The 18,744-nt window shown below is 41.2% G+C and overlaps 1 protein-coding gene across 1 annotated transcript in view; it reads right to left on the reverse strand.

Annotated features, from left to right (window-relative positions):
- Nucleotides 1–18,744, reverse strand: part of itgbl1 (integrin, beta-like 1) — a 228,183-nt gene that overhangs the window by 100,562 nt on the left and 108,877 nt on the right. Inside the window, exon 3 of the mRNA XM_043691272.1 lies at nt 6,939–7,085. Coding sequence (XP_043547207.1) covers nt 6,939–7,085 — 147 coding nt within the window. The remainder of the gene's footprint in view (nt 1–6,938; nt 7,086–18,744) is intronic.

The raw sequence follows: 18,744 nt of genomic DNA on the forward strand, positions 1-18,744 counted from the left end.
TAGGAACTCTCCAACCACAAGGGATGAACTCGGATTTCACCAGTTTCCTCATTTCCCCTCCTCCCAGCCTGTCTCAGTCAAATCCATCAAATTCAGCACCGCCTTCCTAACCTGCAATCTTCTTCCCGCCCTCTCCGCCCCCACCCCAGTCTGATCTATCACCCTCACCTTGACCTCTTTCCACCTATCACATTTCCGACGCCCCTCCCCCAAGTCCCTCCTCCCTACCTTTTATCTTAGCCTGCTGGACAAACTTTCCCCATTCCTGAAGAAGGGCTTATGCCCGAAACGTCGATTCTCCTGTTCCCTGGATGCTGCCTGACCTGCTGCGCTTTTCCAGCAACACATTTCCTGCTCTGATCTCCAGCATCTGCAGACCTCACTTTCTCCTCATCTTCCTATGTGCCAGGTATGATGCCAACCAGTAGAGAGTTTACCCACTGATACCCATTGTTTGCAGTTTTGGGCCCATCATCTAAAGAAAGACATCCTTCATTGGAGGCAGGTCAGAGAGGATTCATGAGGTTGATCCTGGTATGGAGAGATTTCTTATGAGGAGAGGTTAAATAGGTTGGGTCTACACTCATTAGAGTTTAGAAGACGTGAACGTATTGAAACATACTTTTTTCTTAGAAAGGTTGATTCCCTTATGGTAGAGTCTAGGACCGGAAGGCAAGGGTTAAGTGTTCACCCAGTTAGGAAAGAGATAAATAGGAATTTCTTCTCTGAGAAGGTCGTGAACCTGTGGAATTATTTACCCCATAGGGCTGTTGACGTTGAGTTTATAGGTATATTTGAGGCTGAGCTAGACAGAAAGGAATTAAGGGCTTTGGGGACAAAGGCAAGAAAGTAGATTTGAAGATTATCTGATCAGCCATTATTTCATTGAATAGCACAGCAGACGTGCAGGATTTTTACTTGTTATGGTCTTATAGTAAGAATGTTGTCCTCATACCCACAGGGAGTGGTTGAGATAAATAATATAGACCCGTTTAAGGAGCAGCTTGATAACCACATGGGGGAGAAAGGAATGTAAGGGTATATTGATGGGGTAAGATGAGTGAGATGAGAGGAAACTTGTGTGAAGTATGAACTAAATGCTCTGTTTCTCTGCTGCTGGTTTAATGTAACTCTATGCAAAATCTTAAAACTGGAATTTCTTTTATCCACCTTGCTTCTGCATACTGTCCACAGACAATAAAAATTTGAAGTCATGACAGCTTATGTCTCTAATTCATTAATGCATTCTCATCCTGTCTTTTCAACATTGGCTGTGCCCAGCTAGACTTGGTGACTCAAATTATTCTTTCAATTGAGGTAAATTCTGCAACAAAAGTAAAGTAGCTAATTCTGGAAGTCTTTTTTTTAATGTGAGGGCAAACACTGGCATACTCTGCCAAGCAATTACATCTATGTTGTAAGAAACCTGTTGGTCAAGAAAATAAGTGAAAGTCTACAATTATTGCTGGTTGAACATGATAGTTGCTTGACAAATTCCGTTTCCCTGTTTGAGATCTGAGATTCAGATCTCTTTCTTCCTTTACAATAGTTCAATTCATTCAAGTGTGCTCTACCCAAAGGCAGGTGCTTGACTCATTGCTTGTTGATGTGTCATCTGGAACTGTTTCCCTTCTCAGCGGTAGTTTGTCACTGCCTTTCACTCTCAGGGCCTATGAGTTATTCTGAAGCGCAATTAGCCATCTATCCAACTGAGCAAACACATTTCAATGGGGGAGCGGATCTCTGTTTTAAAAGGGGAAAGAAAATTGCACGGTTGAGTGGAATAAGCAAGGGGCTTGGGACTAATGGGATAGCTCTCTCAAAGAACCAACGGACTGGGCCAAATGGTCTCTTTCCTTGCCTTTTGATTCTGTTCTATGATTTCCTGAGCAGGGTATAAAATGTTGCAACATTATTCATTTATGGGTAGTAAATACTGATTTGGATAGGCTGTCATCCACTAGAAAACTGTAGCCAAGTGCTGAGTACATTTTGAAAATCATTTCATTGAAAGGAAATAGTTTACTATTCATTAAAATAAGCTGGCAATATGAACATGACATTACCCTTCAAATGAAAAATGGGAGAAATTTCATCGATATTAACTGTAGAAGCACAGAGCTTTGAAAGCTATATATCCTATGGTTGCAATTTCATTTGTGGTGCTATAAAATACCAAAATGTCATAATGTACTCACAATAATAATCCATTCAATATCTCTATATGCAATTAGCAAATCACTGGACAGATATAAATATCAAAATAATGATTAATCTTGCTGTGAATGTAGAATCAGCTGAAGATTTTTAAACAAAATGAGAATAACCTGGGATTTAGCAACAAGACAGAACATCACATGGTATCTACAACACAGAAGGGGGTTGTTCAGTCCAACAGTCTATGCTGATGTTTATAGTCCACATAAGCCTTCCACCCCTCGTCATCTCATCCTACCAACAGACCACACCATAATTCTTCATTGTGGATTGGTGCATGCATGTTCTTGATGGAATTGGACCGTGGTCCATTTTGGGCCAAAAGTGACCTCACTGAACTACAACTACAACTGAAATCTGCTGAAATTCTGGAAGACATTTTGTATAAGAAAAGCACAGGAATAAAATATGAATGCTGAGGTTGCAGAAAAATACAAGATATTAATGAAAGCAGCAATTATTAAGGTGATTAATGAAAAATCGTTTTGAACTTTTTAAATGCCGACAAAAAAAGATGTTCCCAAAATGATACCATGGATGAGGATGCTTAGTCATGGAGAGACTGGAGAAGCTGGGGTTATATTTTGCCATCAACTCATAGAGCATAGGAGGTCATTATCCATCCATGATTCAAAGAGCTATCCCACTGCTTCGCCTCTGTTCCCATAGCCCTGAAAATGTTATCCTTCAAGTTAATAATTAATTTCATTTTGAAAGTTGCAGTTGAATCAGCTCTCAATACAGTTTCAAATAGTGCAGTCCAAATCTGGAAAACTCACTGTGTGAAACAAATTCTCTGCAGCTCATCTTTTGACTTTTTTGTGATTATATCGAAATCCCTGTCTTTGGTTATCATACTTCCAGCCTGTGAAAAGAATTTCTTCTTGTTTACACTTTCAAAGGCACTCATAATATCAGATCTCCCTTTAATTTTATCTACTTTAAAAGAGCACAAGCAAAACTGGAGCAATATATTAATCTCATATATCGAATATGTCCATTAAGATCAAGTTTCGGCCATTTTGGCCCCTCAGATTTTCCCCACCATTCAATAAGATCGTGGTTGATCTGACTATTCCACATTCCTGCCTGCCTTGATAACTTTTCAACCCCTTGCTTATCAAAACATCCATCTAGTTCTATCTTTGAAAATATTCAATGATTTTGCTTCCACTGGCTTTTGAGGGAGAGAGTTCCAATGATGATTGGTTCGAAAAATACTCTACAAACTTTTGTCCTAAAAGGGCAACCTCTTATTTTTAAACAGTAATCCCGTCTCTAGATCCTCCCACAGGAGGAAATATTCTCTCCACATCCACTCAGATTTGTTTAAAAGGAACTTAAGAAATCCTCTCTAAATCTACCATGAAGGACTTTCAACAAGATCTTTAATAAGAAACAATCAAATGTTGCTTTTCTCACTTGCCATTAAGTTTCTTTTTGAAATAATGAGCAAGCTCCGATCTATATGAAGCACAAATGAATCATTTGGTTCCTTCTCTTGGCATAGCTCCAGACTACAATCTTGCTAAATTTAGCCTAAGGTACTAAGAAGACGTGGAGAAAAATAGAAGAACAAAGTTAATATCCAGGATTGTGCATAGGAATTTTAAACACTAACTTTTATTTTTAAGAACTTAAGGTATAAAGTAATTATTTGGACCGGGAGTAATTTATTTTACACATCTGGAGTCCAAATCAAATGATGTATGGCCCAAATGAAAGCAGTTTTTTTTGCACTACATCACTCATCCCTGGACCAGTCTAAAATAACCTTTTTTTTGGAATTGCAAGCAGAACAACTTAGAAATGCTCAGTAGTCAGGCAGCTTCAGTGGACAAAGAAATATAATTACATTTTTCCAGTTAATTGCCAATTGCTTTTTGTCAGAACAGTAAGTTAAATGTAGTTTTGATGAACTGTGGGAATGAAAGGGTTGCTGAAGAGGTGGAGGTGGAAAGGAACAAAAGAGAGGTTTCTGTGGTCGGTTGGAATACAGGAGAGACAAAATAACTTCATGGAATGAGATTTCAGATTTTGCCTTGTGTTACTATTAGCAATAGTCATGGTTCAACTAACTTAATAATATTAATTAACATTAACATTTGCTTACACAGATGGCTCTCTGGTCATGATCATTAGTTCATGCCAAATAATTCTCACTACTGTTTGATCTTTAGAATAATTATTATGCACTGATAGAGTAGAACAAGATGACAGAGCTATTTGCAAATATCCAAGCTGAAGGTATGAGTGAGAATGATGTCTCAACTTCTGCTTTCAAATATCATAACATTTCTTTTATTACTTCTGTAATCTTTATCCCAATATTTTACCACTTTTGTTCAAAATTCCAGAATATTGCTATTTTAAGTCCCATTTATTTGTGCTCACTCACTAACCGATACTTACTTGCAGTCAAGCAGTGCTACATTTAAAAAATCTCATCGTTGTTTTCAAATGCTCGTACAGCCTTGCCCCTCCCTACCTCTGCGATCTCCTCCAGCCTCACAACACTCCAAGATTTCTAAATCATCCAATTCTGGCCTCTTGAACATCCCCAGTTTTAAATCACTTCAAAATTGTTGACCATTCTTTCAGCTGCCTGGGTTCTAAACTTAGGAGTCCTTTTTTCTAAATGTCTCTGCCTTCCTACCTCACTTTATTCCTTTGGATGGACCTGAAAACTTGCCTCTTTGGCTAAACTTCCAGCAATCTATGCTAATGCGGCCCAATGTCAAATGTGCTATATAATTTTGCTGCAAAGAATTTTGGGATATCCTATTATATAGAAAATGCTATATAAAATATAAGTTACTATTGCTATACATGAATTCACAATTAATCTTTTACTCTAGCTGGTAGAACTGCTAGGATAACTAGTTACATTCAGTTACAATGAATCAGTGAGTAGATTGCTTTATAACAGTAAGGATATGATCAAAATATGTGGTAGTAAAAGACATTTGCAGGAACTGTATCCAGCACACAAAACAAGCAAAGTATTATTATATTTTTTCCTGTAAATTGCTAATGGCAGTTAAGGGGAAATACCATGGATGATGTCTAAAGTGTGACAGGAAGTGTGCAAACAAAAGAAACCTGAAAGCAACTATGAGAGGAAGTAAGGGTGACAGGAAGTAAGGGTGAGAGAAAATAACTATGAGAGATGCAAGTATGGCAGAAAACAAAAATTTAGGGGGAGTCAATGGCCCAGTTGATTATTCATCCAAGGACCCTAGTAATGATCCAGGGCGGGGGAGGGGGAGGGGTAGGGGGAGGGGTAGGGGGAGGGGAACCCACCCAGGTTCATATCCCACCATGGCAGATGGTGGAATTCAGATTCAATTAACAATCTGGAATTAAGAGTCTCATGATGACCATGAAACTAATATCAATTATCAGAAAAACCCATCTGATTCACTCATGTCCTTTAGGAAAGAAAACTGTCATCCTTACCTGGTCTGACCTACATGTGACTCCAGACCCACAGCAATGTGACTGACTCTTAACTGCCCTCTGGGTAATTAGAGATGCACAATAGATAACGCTCCAGTCAGCCACACCCACATCAAATGAATTTTAAAAGATGACAGGAAGCAAGTATGACCGAAAGGAAAGGCAGAGGAAATGACTGAGAGAAAACAGTGAGTATGGCGGGAAGTGGACCAGAAAAAGTAAGTGTGGCTCTCAAGCATTTGACATACTACAGGTGACTGGAGCTAAACTGTTAAAGCATCGACTTCTGCCCTATACATTAGTATATTGTATTGGTCAGGAAAGTGGAGTCACCTTGCTTCTGGAGAAGTATTATATATTCATTAATTTTGCTTGCATATTTCAAACAAGTGAAAGAACGCTTATACTGTAATGGGCATTGAGCATCGATGATTGGAAGCTTGTACTTGTGTTGGTTTGCTTCAACCATCCTCCTTTATCTGCTGAGTCCAAGGGTCTGTTAAATTACCTCTGGTGGAGGAGAAGAATCTTAACAAGAACAGGCTCTTATCTGACATAGCAAAGTGTAATTTCATGCAGGGTAGCCACAGATACAATTAACCTTACCTAAGTGGACATACCATATATACCTGTGTATAGGTCAATCTCACATATCAGTCTACCCCTTTTTTTGGCCAAAAAGTGTATAAGTCGACCCTAGTTCTTCACAGTTACAGATCAACATTTATGAGTAAGTGTGCCTGCCCATTGCACTCCGCTCTGGCTTTCCAGTCCGCCAGCCATCACTCTCTGCTTCAGGTTTTCAGAATTACTGTAATGGTACGACAGCACAGGGCAACCACCCTATTCATGGAGTCGGTTTCAGTTACCTGCGGTTTACCGTGGCCCAAACATATTACAGGGAATGTTCCAGAACCAGGGACCGGGGCTGCCAGGAAGGTAAATTTCCTATTTTACCTATTTTCTAGATAAATATTCATCCCCTTGAAAATAATACCCTGTGTCTAAGTCGACCCTCCTAATTTCAGAATAAAAAAGACTTCAAAATTCGACACGAGTATATACGGTAATTACAACTATCAAAAGCCAGAGATCTGTCTCCATCAGGACCTCATGTTGCACTTCCTGATTTTCCATTAAAGACAGTGTGATAACCTCAGAGTGGGTGGAACTGAATACAACTTTATCATTAATTCTTTCATAATCATTATCTCATGCAACACATTAAAGCTTGATTAAAATATAGATACATTTTTTCTTACCTGCATTAGAACAGATCAGACCCTCTGAATTGCGACACATTTCTTTGCTTTTCTTCCTGGGAATGTTGCAAGTCTTGGGATAATGACAAGCAATCCCAGACCAGCCACGGTCACAGATGCATTTCCCACAATCGCACTTCCCATGACCTAGTTACAGACGAACAAACAAATGATGAGCGTTCCTCAGACGTCAAGTCATTTCAAACGAAAAATCTACAAAATATTTTAGTAGTTCAGAAACAGTCAACAAATTCATGCCACATGAACCTCTGCTCTTGCGGATGGGGGTGAAAGACATTTAATTAGACAGGGTGGTGTCAGATTTGAACCCTGTCACCTTCGCAAGAATTAAGCTCTGGCAGGAGGCCCTGTGGTTGACCTTCCTACCCTACAATCAATTAAAAGTCTTAAGTGACTAATTAAGTAACCCTTAAAGGCCTGAACCTACCATTGCTAGGTTTGGGCTAGCTGCAGGTGAGCTTGTCACCATATGGCACAATTGACAGACACACTGTGCAGGGTGTTGGGGACAGTATCTAGATTAAATGTAATTGATTCCTGATTATGGTTGGATATTAGTTTTAATGGCAACCACATCATTGCACATGCCTCATAGTCCATTTTGCAAAATATTCTCTCCTTACCCGGGTCCTCCACAAACCTGTAGAATTTGGCTGAGGGAGTGGGGAGGGTAAGGGGGAGATGTCTTTACTGCTTTAGCCATAGCCTCCTGGTGTGTTTTCAATTGGTCCTCCTGAAAAGTCAGTGCAGATCTCTTACAGACACTCATGCCAGCAGCTGAAGGCAGCTCCAAAACAACAACAACATTTCAACCACATTGTGAGATACAAGTGTACAAATCGAGTCATAGAGTCATACAGCACGGAAACAGACCCTTTGGTTCAACCAGTCCATGCTGATCATAATCCCAAACTAAGATAGGCCCACTTGCCTGCGCTTAGCCTATATCCCTCCAAACATTTCTTATTCATGTACCTATTCAAATGTCTTTTAAATATTCTAACTGTACCAACTTCCATCACTCCCTCTGGAAGTTCATTCCACACACAAACCAATCTCTGTGTAAAAAAATTGCCTCCCATGTCTTTTTCAAATCTTTCTCCTCTCACCTTAAAATATGTCCCCTAATCTTGAAATACCCATCCTAGGGAAAAGACACTTGCCATTCACCTTATCTGAACCCATCATTATTTTATCAACCTCTATAAGGTCGCCCTGCAACCTCCTACGCTCCAGTGAAAAATGTCCCAGCCTATCCAGCCTCTCCTTGTCACTCAAACCCTCCATTCCTGGCAATGTCCTGGTAAATCTTTTCTGAAGGTTCTCCAGCTAAATGAAATCCATCCTAAAACAGGGCGATGTCCTGTACAACCTCAACATAAATGACTAATATGTTTCTCTGACATTTCATTCATTGCTTAAAAATATTCACTGCCTCCTCTGAAATGGAAGAGAGAAACATTTAGAATTGATGTAATCTTCTTCATGAAATTATTCCAGTTAAGAGACCAATGATTAATCCAACAGGACTCATTCAGGCATTTGCAGCATTATAACATGTTCTGTGGATTATCAAATATGAGGAGGTCAATAAGCCTCCTCGAGTCTTTTCAACCATTCAGTTAGATCTGTATCTTAACTGCATTTAGCTGCCTTGGTTCTGAAACCCAACAAAAATCAATAGATCTGATGATAGGTCAGAAACCTGAAATGTTAGCTCGGTTTCTCTCTCCAGACCTGCTGAGTATTTCCAGCATTTCTGTTGACATTAAAAAAAAATTGATTTCAGTTTTGATCATGTCAGTTTACTCTCAGCCCCTGCAGCTTCTTGGCAGAAAGTGTCCCAGATTTCCAATCCTTGTGTGTAAAGATGTACTTCTTGACATGACCCTTGAGTGCTGTGACTCGAACTTTAAGGTTATGACCGCTTTCTCTGAACATTCTCCCCACTGTCCTCTCCAACAGAAACAATTCTCTCTGTCACCCCTGTCAGATCCTTTGGTTATTTTAAATTCCACATTTAGACCACCACATAGTCATCCATACTCAATGAACGTAGAAGTTTGGTCCATCTAATTTCTCATAATTGAACTTTTTTTGGCCCAGTATCATTCTGGTCCTTCAGTGTTTCACCCTGTCCAAGGACAATATATCTTTCCTGAGGTCTGGTGCCCATTACTGATTGCCATTAGTCCAGGTAAGAATTGATTAAAGCTTCATGCAACAATTGAAAACTACCATCCAAGACATCAGGCTCTTTCAGATTTTGATTGAGCTAGTGAGTATAGCCAATGATTTTTTTTTATCCTGTTTACATTCCCATTTACTTTGGTTTAAGTGACACAATCAATTGAATTCTGTATTCTTGACCAATGCCCTAAAAGTCCAATTACATTTCTTCTTTAAATCACAAAACGTTCAACTAATAATTACAAAATAATGAAGAGAGTCAGAAGTCTATTTATCAGAAAAGCAATATTTGATGCACCATTAAGTCAGATAATGAAGATCAGTGACTATGCTGTGAGATTCTCGAACAAGTCCATCAGTGGAAACTTAATTGAACAGCAGTCCACCACAATAATTTTAAAACATGAATCCTATTTTGTAACAATTCTTCTAAAATATATTGAATTCTGTAAGAAATGTATCAAATGAGCAGGACTCAACAATGCTATGTTATGCAAACTACTGTGTAATAATAATTAACAACCTAGATTTTCAAAAAGCACATAATTAATGATTGCTGCTTCTGTAAAAAAAAATAGAGTTGCAGAACCTTCTGGAATGACACCAGAAATGTCAGAACCAGAGCATTCAGTAAGTGAGATAGATAGAAGACCTTAGAAAATAAAAATCAGAAAATCATAGAAATACCCAATTCATTTGTCAAAACCGGAATGGGAAAGGTGGGTCAACATTTCAGAAGAATACCTGTGTTAGATCAAATACTCATCCTGAAGTCTCAGTTTACCTTTTCCTTCCAACTTAGTAGCGTTTTCCTCTCCACTCGCACCCACCCTTCCCGCCCCCAACTAGTTCAGAAGAAGGAAAAGAAAAAGATACATTTGCATTTCAAAAGGATCTTTCATGATTTATCCAACCTGTTTCACAGGCACTGAAATATTTTGAAGTGTAATCACTGTAATGATGTTGAAAACATCGTTCTCAATTTGCACCCAACAAACTCCCACAAACAGGAATGAGATAATGTCCCAACAATATGTTTTTTAAATTCTATTGTTGATGGATAATTATTGACCAGGATACCAGAGAGAACTGACTGACTCTTCAAAATAGTCTCATGAGATCTTTCAGCCTCACCTCAGAAAGAGTTGGAAAGGGCATCAGTTTAGCATCTCATCAGAAAGTCATCATTCTTGACAAGCATTGGGATGTTGGTCTGGATATTGTACTGAAGTCTCTGCTCACTGAGGTATGGCTGGAGTCTGCATTAGGATGGTTTACTGATTTACAGTAATTACAGCTTTAATACCATAAATTACATAATTATTGCACTGTTGCTAATGTGCAACACAGTGCTAAATCTAACCCTTGAGGACGACTAACACTAAATAGAACAGATTAATAAGGGATTGTTTACCATTGAATTAACAAAAGAAAAGAGTTCTGTATGCCAAATTGGTAAGGTAACTAGTTTTTTCTTATTCTTTATTTTTCAATAGTATCTTTGGGAATTTAGAATGGTGGGAATGGAGGTTAGGGCGATAAATGTTCCTCCTGCAGAATGTGGGAGGTAAGGGTCACCACTAGTGTCCCTGCTGACTGCATCTGTGGGAAGTACACCCAACTCCAGCTCCTTAAAAACTGCGTTAGGGAACTGGAGCTGGAGCTGGATGAACTTCGGATCATTCGGGAGGTGGAGGGGGTTATTCAGAGGAGTTACAAGGAGGTAGTCACACCTCAGGTACAAGAAAAAGGTGGATTGACTACTGCCAGAGGACGGAAAGGGAACTGGCAGGCAGTGCAGAGATCCCCTGTGGCTGTTGCCCTCAATAACAAGTATACTGTTTTGGATACTGTTGAGAGTGACAACGTACCAGGGGTAAGTCATAGAGTACAGATCTCTGATGCAGAGTCTGTCCCTGTTGTTCAAAAGGGAAAGGGGAAAAAGAGCGTCATTGGGGATTCCGTAGTTAGGGGGACAGATAGGAGGTTCTGTGGGAATGAGAGAGACTCACAGTTGGTGTGTTGCCTCCCAGGTGCCAGGGTTCGTGATGTCTTAGATTGTGTTTTTTGAATTCTTAAGGGGGAGGGGGAGCAGCCCCAAGTCGTAGTCCATGTGGGCACCAATGACATAGGTAGGAAAAGGGATGGGGATTTAAGGCAAAAATTCAGGGAGCTAGGGTGGAAGCTAAGAGCTAGAACAAACAGAGTTGTTATCTCAAGTTTGTTACCCATGCCATGTGCAACAAGGTGAGGAATAGGGAAAGAGAGGAGTTGAACACATGGTTACATGGATGGTGCAGGAGGGTAGGTTTTGGATTCCTGGATAATTGGGGCTCATTCTGAGGTAGGTGGGACCTCAACAAACAGGATGGTCTTCACCTGAACCAGAGGGGTACCAATATCCTTGCGGGGGAGGGGTGCATTCGCTAATGCTTTTCGGGGGGGGGGGGGTTCAACTAATGCAGCAGGGGCATGGGAACCTGAATTGTAGTTCCAGTGTCCAAGAGGTTGAGAGTAGTGAGGTCAGAAATAAGGCTTCAAGATCGCAAGAGTACACCGACAAGCAGGAAGGTGGTTTGAAGTGTGTCTACTTCAACACTAGGAGCATCCATAATAAGGTGGGTGAACTGGCAGCATGGGTTGGTACCTGGGACTTCAATGTTGTGGCCATTTCAGAGACATGGAGCAGGAACAGGAATGCTTATTGCAGATTCCACGATTTAGATATTTCAGTAAGAACAGAGAAGATGGTAAAAAGGGGGAGGTGTGGCATTGTTAGTCAAGGACAGTATTACATTGACAGAAAGGATGTTTGAGGACTCTTCTACTGAGTTAGTATGGGCTGAGGTTAGAAACAGGAAAGGAGAGGTCACCCTGCTGGGAGTTTTCTATAGGCCTCCGAATTGTTCCAGAGATGTAGAGGAAAGGTGCGCAATGATGATTCTGGATAGGAGTGAAAGTAACAGGGTGGTTGTTACAGGGAGACTGTAACTTTCCAAGTATTAACTGGAAATACTATAGTTCGAGTAGATGGGTCAGTTTTTGTCCATTGTGAGCAGGTAGGTTTTCTGACACATTGTGTAGACAGGCCAACAAGGGCGAGATCACATTGGATTTGGTACTGGGTAATGAACACAGCCAGGTGTTAGATTTGGAGGTCGGTGAGCACTTTGGCGATAGTGACCACAATTCAGTTATGTTTACTTTAGTGATGGAAAGGGATAGGTATATACCGCAGGGTAAGAGTTATAGCTGGGGGAAAGGCAATCATGATGTGATTCGGTAAGATTTAGGATGTATTGGATGCAAGAAGGAAACTGCACTGGATGGGCATAATTGAAATGTGGAGCTTATACAAGGAACAGCTACTGCGTGTCCTTGATAAGTATGTACCAGTCAGGCAGGGAGGAAGTGGTCGAGCGAGGGAGCCGTAATTTACAAAAGAAGTTGAATCTCTCATCAAGAGGGAAAAGAAGGCTTATGTTAGAATGAGTTGTGAAGTATCAATTAGGGCAGTTGAGAGTTACAAGTTAGCCAGGAAGGACCTAAAGAGAGAACTAAGAAGAGTCAGCAGGGGACAAGAGAAGTCATTGGCAGAATCAGGGAAAACCTTAAAGCATTCTATCGGTATATTAGGGATAAAAGAACGATTAGGGATAAAAGTAAGATTAGGGCCAATCAAGAACAGTAATGGGAAGTTGTGCATAGAGTCTGAGGAGATGGGGAAGTGCTAAATGAGTTTTTTTGTCAATATTCACGCTGGAAAAAGATAATGTTGTGTAAGAGAATACTGAGATACAGGCTACTAGACTAGACAGGATTGAGGTTCACAAGGATGCGATGTTAACAATTCTGGAAAGTGTGAAAATAGGAAGTCCCCTGGGTTGGATGGGATTTATCCTAGGATTTTCTGGGAAGCCAGGGAGGAGTTTGCAGAGCCTTTGGCTTTGATCTTTATATCTGTCTACAGGAATAATGCCAGAAGGCTGGAGGATAGCAAATGCCTCCTTCTTCAAGAAGGGGAGTAGAGACAACCTGGTAATAATAGACCTGTGAGCCCTACTTCGGTTGTGGGTAAAGTGTTGGAAAAGGTTATAAGAGATAGGATTTATAATCCTCTAGAAAGAAATAAATTGATTAGTGATAGTCAACATGGTTTTGTGAATGTATTGGGGAGACAGGCCGGCTACTTGCGGAGCGTTTCAGAGAACACCTCTGGGACACCCGGACCAACCAACCCAACCACCCTGTGGCTCAACACTTCAACTCCCCCTCCCACTCCACCAAGGATATGCAGGTCTTTGGACTCCTCCATCGCCAGACCACAACAACACGACGGTTGGAGGAAGAGCGCCTCATCTTCCGCCTAGGAACCCTCCAACCACAAGGGATGAACTCGGATTTCACCAGTTTCCTCATTCCCCCTCCCCCCACCTTGTCTCAGTCAAATCCATAGAATTCAGCACCGCCTTCCTAACCTGCAACCTTCTTCCTGACCTCTCCGCCAGCATCTGCAGACCTCACTTTCTCCTCAAGGGTAGGTCATGCCTCACAAACCTTACTGAGTCCTTTGAGATGACTAAATTGGTGGATGAGGGTAAAATGTTTGATGTGGTGTGTATTGATTTCAGTAAGATGTTTGATAAGGCTGCCCACGGTAGGCTATTGCAGAAAATATAGAGGCATGGGATTGAGGGTGATTTAGCAGTTTTTATCAGATATTGGCTAGCTGAAAGAAAACATAGGGTGGTGGTTAATGGGAAATGTTCATCTTGGATTTCAGCTACTAGTAGTGTACTGCAAGGATCTGTTTCGGGACCACTGCTGTTTGTCATTTTTATAAATGACCTGGGTGAGGGCGCAAAAGGATGGGTTAGTAAATTTGCGGATGACACTAAGGTCAGAGGGGTTGTGGATAGTGCCAAAGGATATAGTACAGGTTACAGAGGGGCATATATAAGCTGCAGAGCTGGGCCGAGAGGTGGTAAATGGAATTTAATGCGGAAAAGTATGAGGGGATTCACTTTGGAAGGAGCAACAGGAATAAAGAGTACTGGGCTAATGGTAAGATTCTTGGTAGTGCAGATGAGCAGAGAGATCTTGGTGTCCACGTACATAGATCCCTGAAAGTTGCCACCCAGTTTGGTAGGCTTGTTAAGAAGGCATACATTGTGTCAGCTTTTATTGGTGGAGGGATTGAGTTTTGGTGTCATGAGGTCATGCTGCAGCTGTACAAAACTCTGGTGCAGCCGCACTTGGAGTATTGCATACAGTTCTGGTCACCGCATTATAGGAAGGATGTGGAAACGTGGGAAAGGGTTTAGAGGAGATTTATGAGGATGTTACCTGGTATGGAGGGAAGGTCTTAGGAGGAAAGGCTGAGAGACTTGAGGCTGTTTTCGTTAGAGAGAGAAAGGTTGAGAAGTGACTTAATTGAGACATAGAAAAGAATCAGAGGGTTAGATAGGGTGAACAGTGAAAGCCTCTTTCTCTGGATGGTAATGACAAGCAAGAGGGGACATAGCTTTAAATTGAGAGGTGATATATATAGGACAGATTTCAGAGGTAGTTTCTTTACTCAGAGAGCAGTTGGGGCATGGAACGCACTGTCTGCAACAGCAGTACACTCACCAACTTTAAGGGCATTTAAATGGTCAATGGATAAACATATGGATGAAAATGGAATAGTGTGGGTTAGATGGACTTCAGATTGGTTTCACAGGTCGGCACAATATCGAGGGATGAAGGGTCTGTATTGCACTGTAGTGTTCTATGTTCTATGTTCTATTTTCTAAACTACTCCTCCCAAATTGTACCCTTCGTAAACTTTACTGCCATGTCCTACCTCACGACAAATGTCATTCATTCACTTGTGCTTGTTGGTGTATGTTGAGATGTTGCTTAACTGGGATCCAATTTTAAAATTCTCATTCTTGTTTACAAAACCCTGAATGGCCTCATTCTTTCTTATCTCTGTAATCTCCTTCAGCTTCATAATCCTTCAAGATCTCTGTGCCCCGACAATTCTGGCTTTTTAATCACCTCTGATTTTAATAGCTCCACTATTTTTGGCTGAACTTTCAGTTGCCTATGCCCTAAACTCTGAAATTCTGTTCATAAACCTCTCCATCTCATTTCGCTCATCTAAAAATAAGCCCAGTAATCATAATGCTGTCAGTTTAACTCTGATGATGAGATAACTGCTAGAAGCAGGCCATTCAGCCCATCACGTCCACACTAACCCTCTGAAGAGCTCCCATCCAGATCCACCTTGCCTTGTGACCCTGTGTTTGCCATGACTAATCCACCCAGCCTGCACATCCCTGGACTGTGTAAGGAAACCAAAGCACCCAGAGGAAACTCACACAGACACAGGGAAAATGTGCAAACTCCACATCGACAGTCGACTGAGGGTGGAATCAAACCCGGGTTTGTGTCACTGTGAGGCAGCAATGCTAACTACTGTGATGATCCTGTCACTTTCAAAAGGCTACTTTGTCCTTAGTTTTTTTTGGAAAGGGGTTGTAAAGGCAGAGGTGCGGAAGAGTCTAGGTTTTAAGAAGGCTTTGTTTTTTTAAAAATGTTGAACAATGGAAGGGGTGTGGGCAGTTCTCCCAATTCAGGTTCCTAGTTTTCTTTAGCTGTAGCAGTCTCAAGATGTGTGAGTCCAGAAGAGTCGCAAGCTTCAGTAGAGGATTCCTCTGACTTTCTCTGAAATCTCCCTCTGGATGTTGCTCCCTCCTGCCTGTAAGAATCTATGTTTGAGTTTACCTTTTCGCCAAAGGGTGTGTTTATGGGATGTCGCCTCAGGCGACTGACTGTGTGGAGTTTGCACGTTCTCCCCGTGTCTGCATGGGTTTCCTCCGGGTGCTCCGGTTTCCTCCCACAGTCCAAAGATGTGCAGGTCAGGTGAATTGGCCATGCTAAAATTGCCCATAGTGTTAGGTATAGAGGTAAATGTAGGTTGCACTTCAGTGGGTCGGTGTGGACTTGTTGGGCCGAAGGGCCTGTTTCCACACTGTAATGTAATCTAATATTGGAACAGTTAATTAGTTAAGTTGCTGCATTGGGTCGGTTACGTTTTCCAATAGTTAAGGTAATCTAAGTTCTGTTTTCTTTAGTTCATGATTCAACTGCAGTGTTTAAATAAATTCTGTTTTGCTTAAAGCCAAGTGGTTTGACCAGTTGCATCACACCTGGAAAACCCACTACACACGCCTACCTGTAAAATAAGAAAACATTAGGGTCCTAAAATATTTTGAGGGGGTCTGGCCTGGTCCATAACACCGCTGAGCTCTTATTTGGGATAGAGTTAATAGTCACATTGAGAAATGTGGTTAATTCAGAAGAGCCAGAATGGATTTGTTAACGGTAAGTTATGTCTGATTAAATTGGAGTTTTTTGAAGAGGTAATAGAGAGGGTTGTTGAGGGTAATGCTGCTAATGCAGTTTACATGGATGTCCATAACACATTCAATACAGTGCTACAAATAGATTGGTGAGAAAAAATACAGACATTGGAATAAAAAGGCAAGTAGCAACATGGATACAAAATCGGCCAAGGAATATGAAATATGTTAAGTGACTTTTTTTGGTGCTGAAGGGTGATTTGTAGTGGCATTCTCATGGGGTCTTTGCTGTTTCTGATATATATAAATAAATATACATATATCAAATAGATTTTGGTGTCTAGGGGACAATTTCAAAGTTTGCAGCTGTTAGAAAACGTGAACACACTGTAAACAGTGAGGAGAGTAAGGCTGAATTCCAAAGGGACAGAGACAATGTGGTGCAGTAGGCAGCATCTGTGGTCGTGTAACTGAGCTGTCTAAGGTGTTGGACTCAAATTCCAGTCATAAAGAGGCGTGATTTTGATGATCACTTTTGCCAGGTTTGTGCTAAGGTTCTCTTTCAGCCACTGTGGTGTCTTGTTTGGGTCAGCAACCTCTGTTTTTTTGGGGGGACGAGGTGGCCATTGGTATTATTGCTGGACTGTTAATCCAGCGACCCAGGTAATGCTCTGGGGATACAGGTTTGAATGCTGTCACTGTAGATGATAGAAATTGAACTCAACAATAATCAGGAATTAAGAGCCTAATGGTGACCATGAGGCCATTATTGATTTCAGAAAAACCCACCTGGTTTACTAATGTCCTTCAGGGAAGGAAACTGCCATTCTTATGTGACTCCAGACCCACAGTTCAATGCCGAGAAGTGTAAAGTGCAATATTTTGGTGCAAAGAACATGGAGAGACAATAGAAAATAAAGAATATTTTAAAGGTTTAAAGGCTGTACAGGTGTTTAGATGCATAAGTCAGTAAAGGTGGCAGTGTAGACGGAGAGAACTATGAATAAAATATACAATATTCTATACTTCAGCAATATGGCATAAAGTGCAAGAGTGAAGTGGTGATATGGAACCTATGAAATATACTAATATATCTTAGCTGGAGCAATATGCATAGAGCTGGGTAACACACTTTAGGAAGGATGTGAATGCACTGGAGAGACTGTGGAAGAAGTTTACGTGAATGGATACAAGAATGATATAAGTTATGATAAGATTAGATTACATTAATGATTAGATTACTTACAGTGTGGAAACAGGCCCTTTGTCCCAACAAGTCCACACCAACCGTCCGAAGGGCAACCCACCCAGACCCATTCCCCTACATTTACCCCTTCACCTAACACTACGGGCAATTTAGCATGGCCAATTCACCTAACTTGCACATTTTTGGACTGTGGGAGGAAACCCACGCAGAATGTGTAAACTCCACACAGATAATTGCCCGAGGCGGGAATTGAACCCGGGTCTCTGGCGCTGTGAGGTAGCAGTGCTACCTGCTGTGCCACCGTGCCACCCATTATAAGGGTACATTGGATAGGTTTGGACTGTTCTCCTTGAAGAAGACAAGGCCAGTGGGAGATTTGACAGAAATTTACAAAAAAAATTTGGAATGTATTCCCCCCAGAGGTGTGGTGAAGGTGAGTTCAATTGAGGCGCTCAAGAGAGTATTGGATGATTAAGTAGAAACAGTGTGCAGATTTATGGAGAAAAGGCAGAAAATTGGCAAGAGTCAAAAAGCTTAGAAAGATCTGATGGGCAATATGGCCTCCTTCTGCAACAGTACAATTCTGTGATTCTAAGCCACTCCTTAAAACCTGTGCCTTTGCCAAAGATTTTAGTCACCTGCCCAGTTTGGTGGTTTGTTCACAGCTTCATGCACACTTAGAGTCATAGAGTCATAGAGATGTACAGCATGGAAACAGACCCTTCGGTCCAACCCATCCATGCCGACTAGATATCTCAAACCAATCTAGTCCCACCTGCCAGCACCCAGCCCGTATCCCTCCAAACCCTTCCTATTCATATATCCATCCAAATGCCTCTTAAATGTTGCAATTCACCAGCCTCCACCACATCCTCTGGCAGCTCATTCCATACATGTACCACCCTCTGCATGAAAAAGTTGCTTCTTAGGTCTCTTTTATATCTTTCCCCTCTCACCCTAAACCTATGGCCTCTAGTTCTGGACTCCCTGGCCCCAGGGAAAAGACTTTGCCTATTTACCCTAAACAATGCCCCTCATA

Source organism: Chiloscyllium plagiosum, chromosome 6, assembly GCF_004010195.1.
Source record: "Chiloscyllium plagiosum isolate BGI_BamShark_2017 chromosome 6, ASM401019v2, whole genome shotgun sequence".
Lineage (NCBI taxonomy): Eukaryota > Metazoa > Chordata > Chondrichthyes > Orectolobiformes > Hemiscylliidae > Chiloscyllium > Chiloscyllium plagiosum.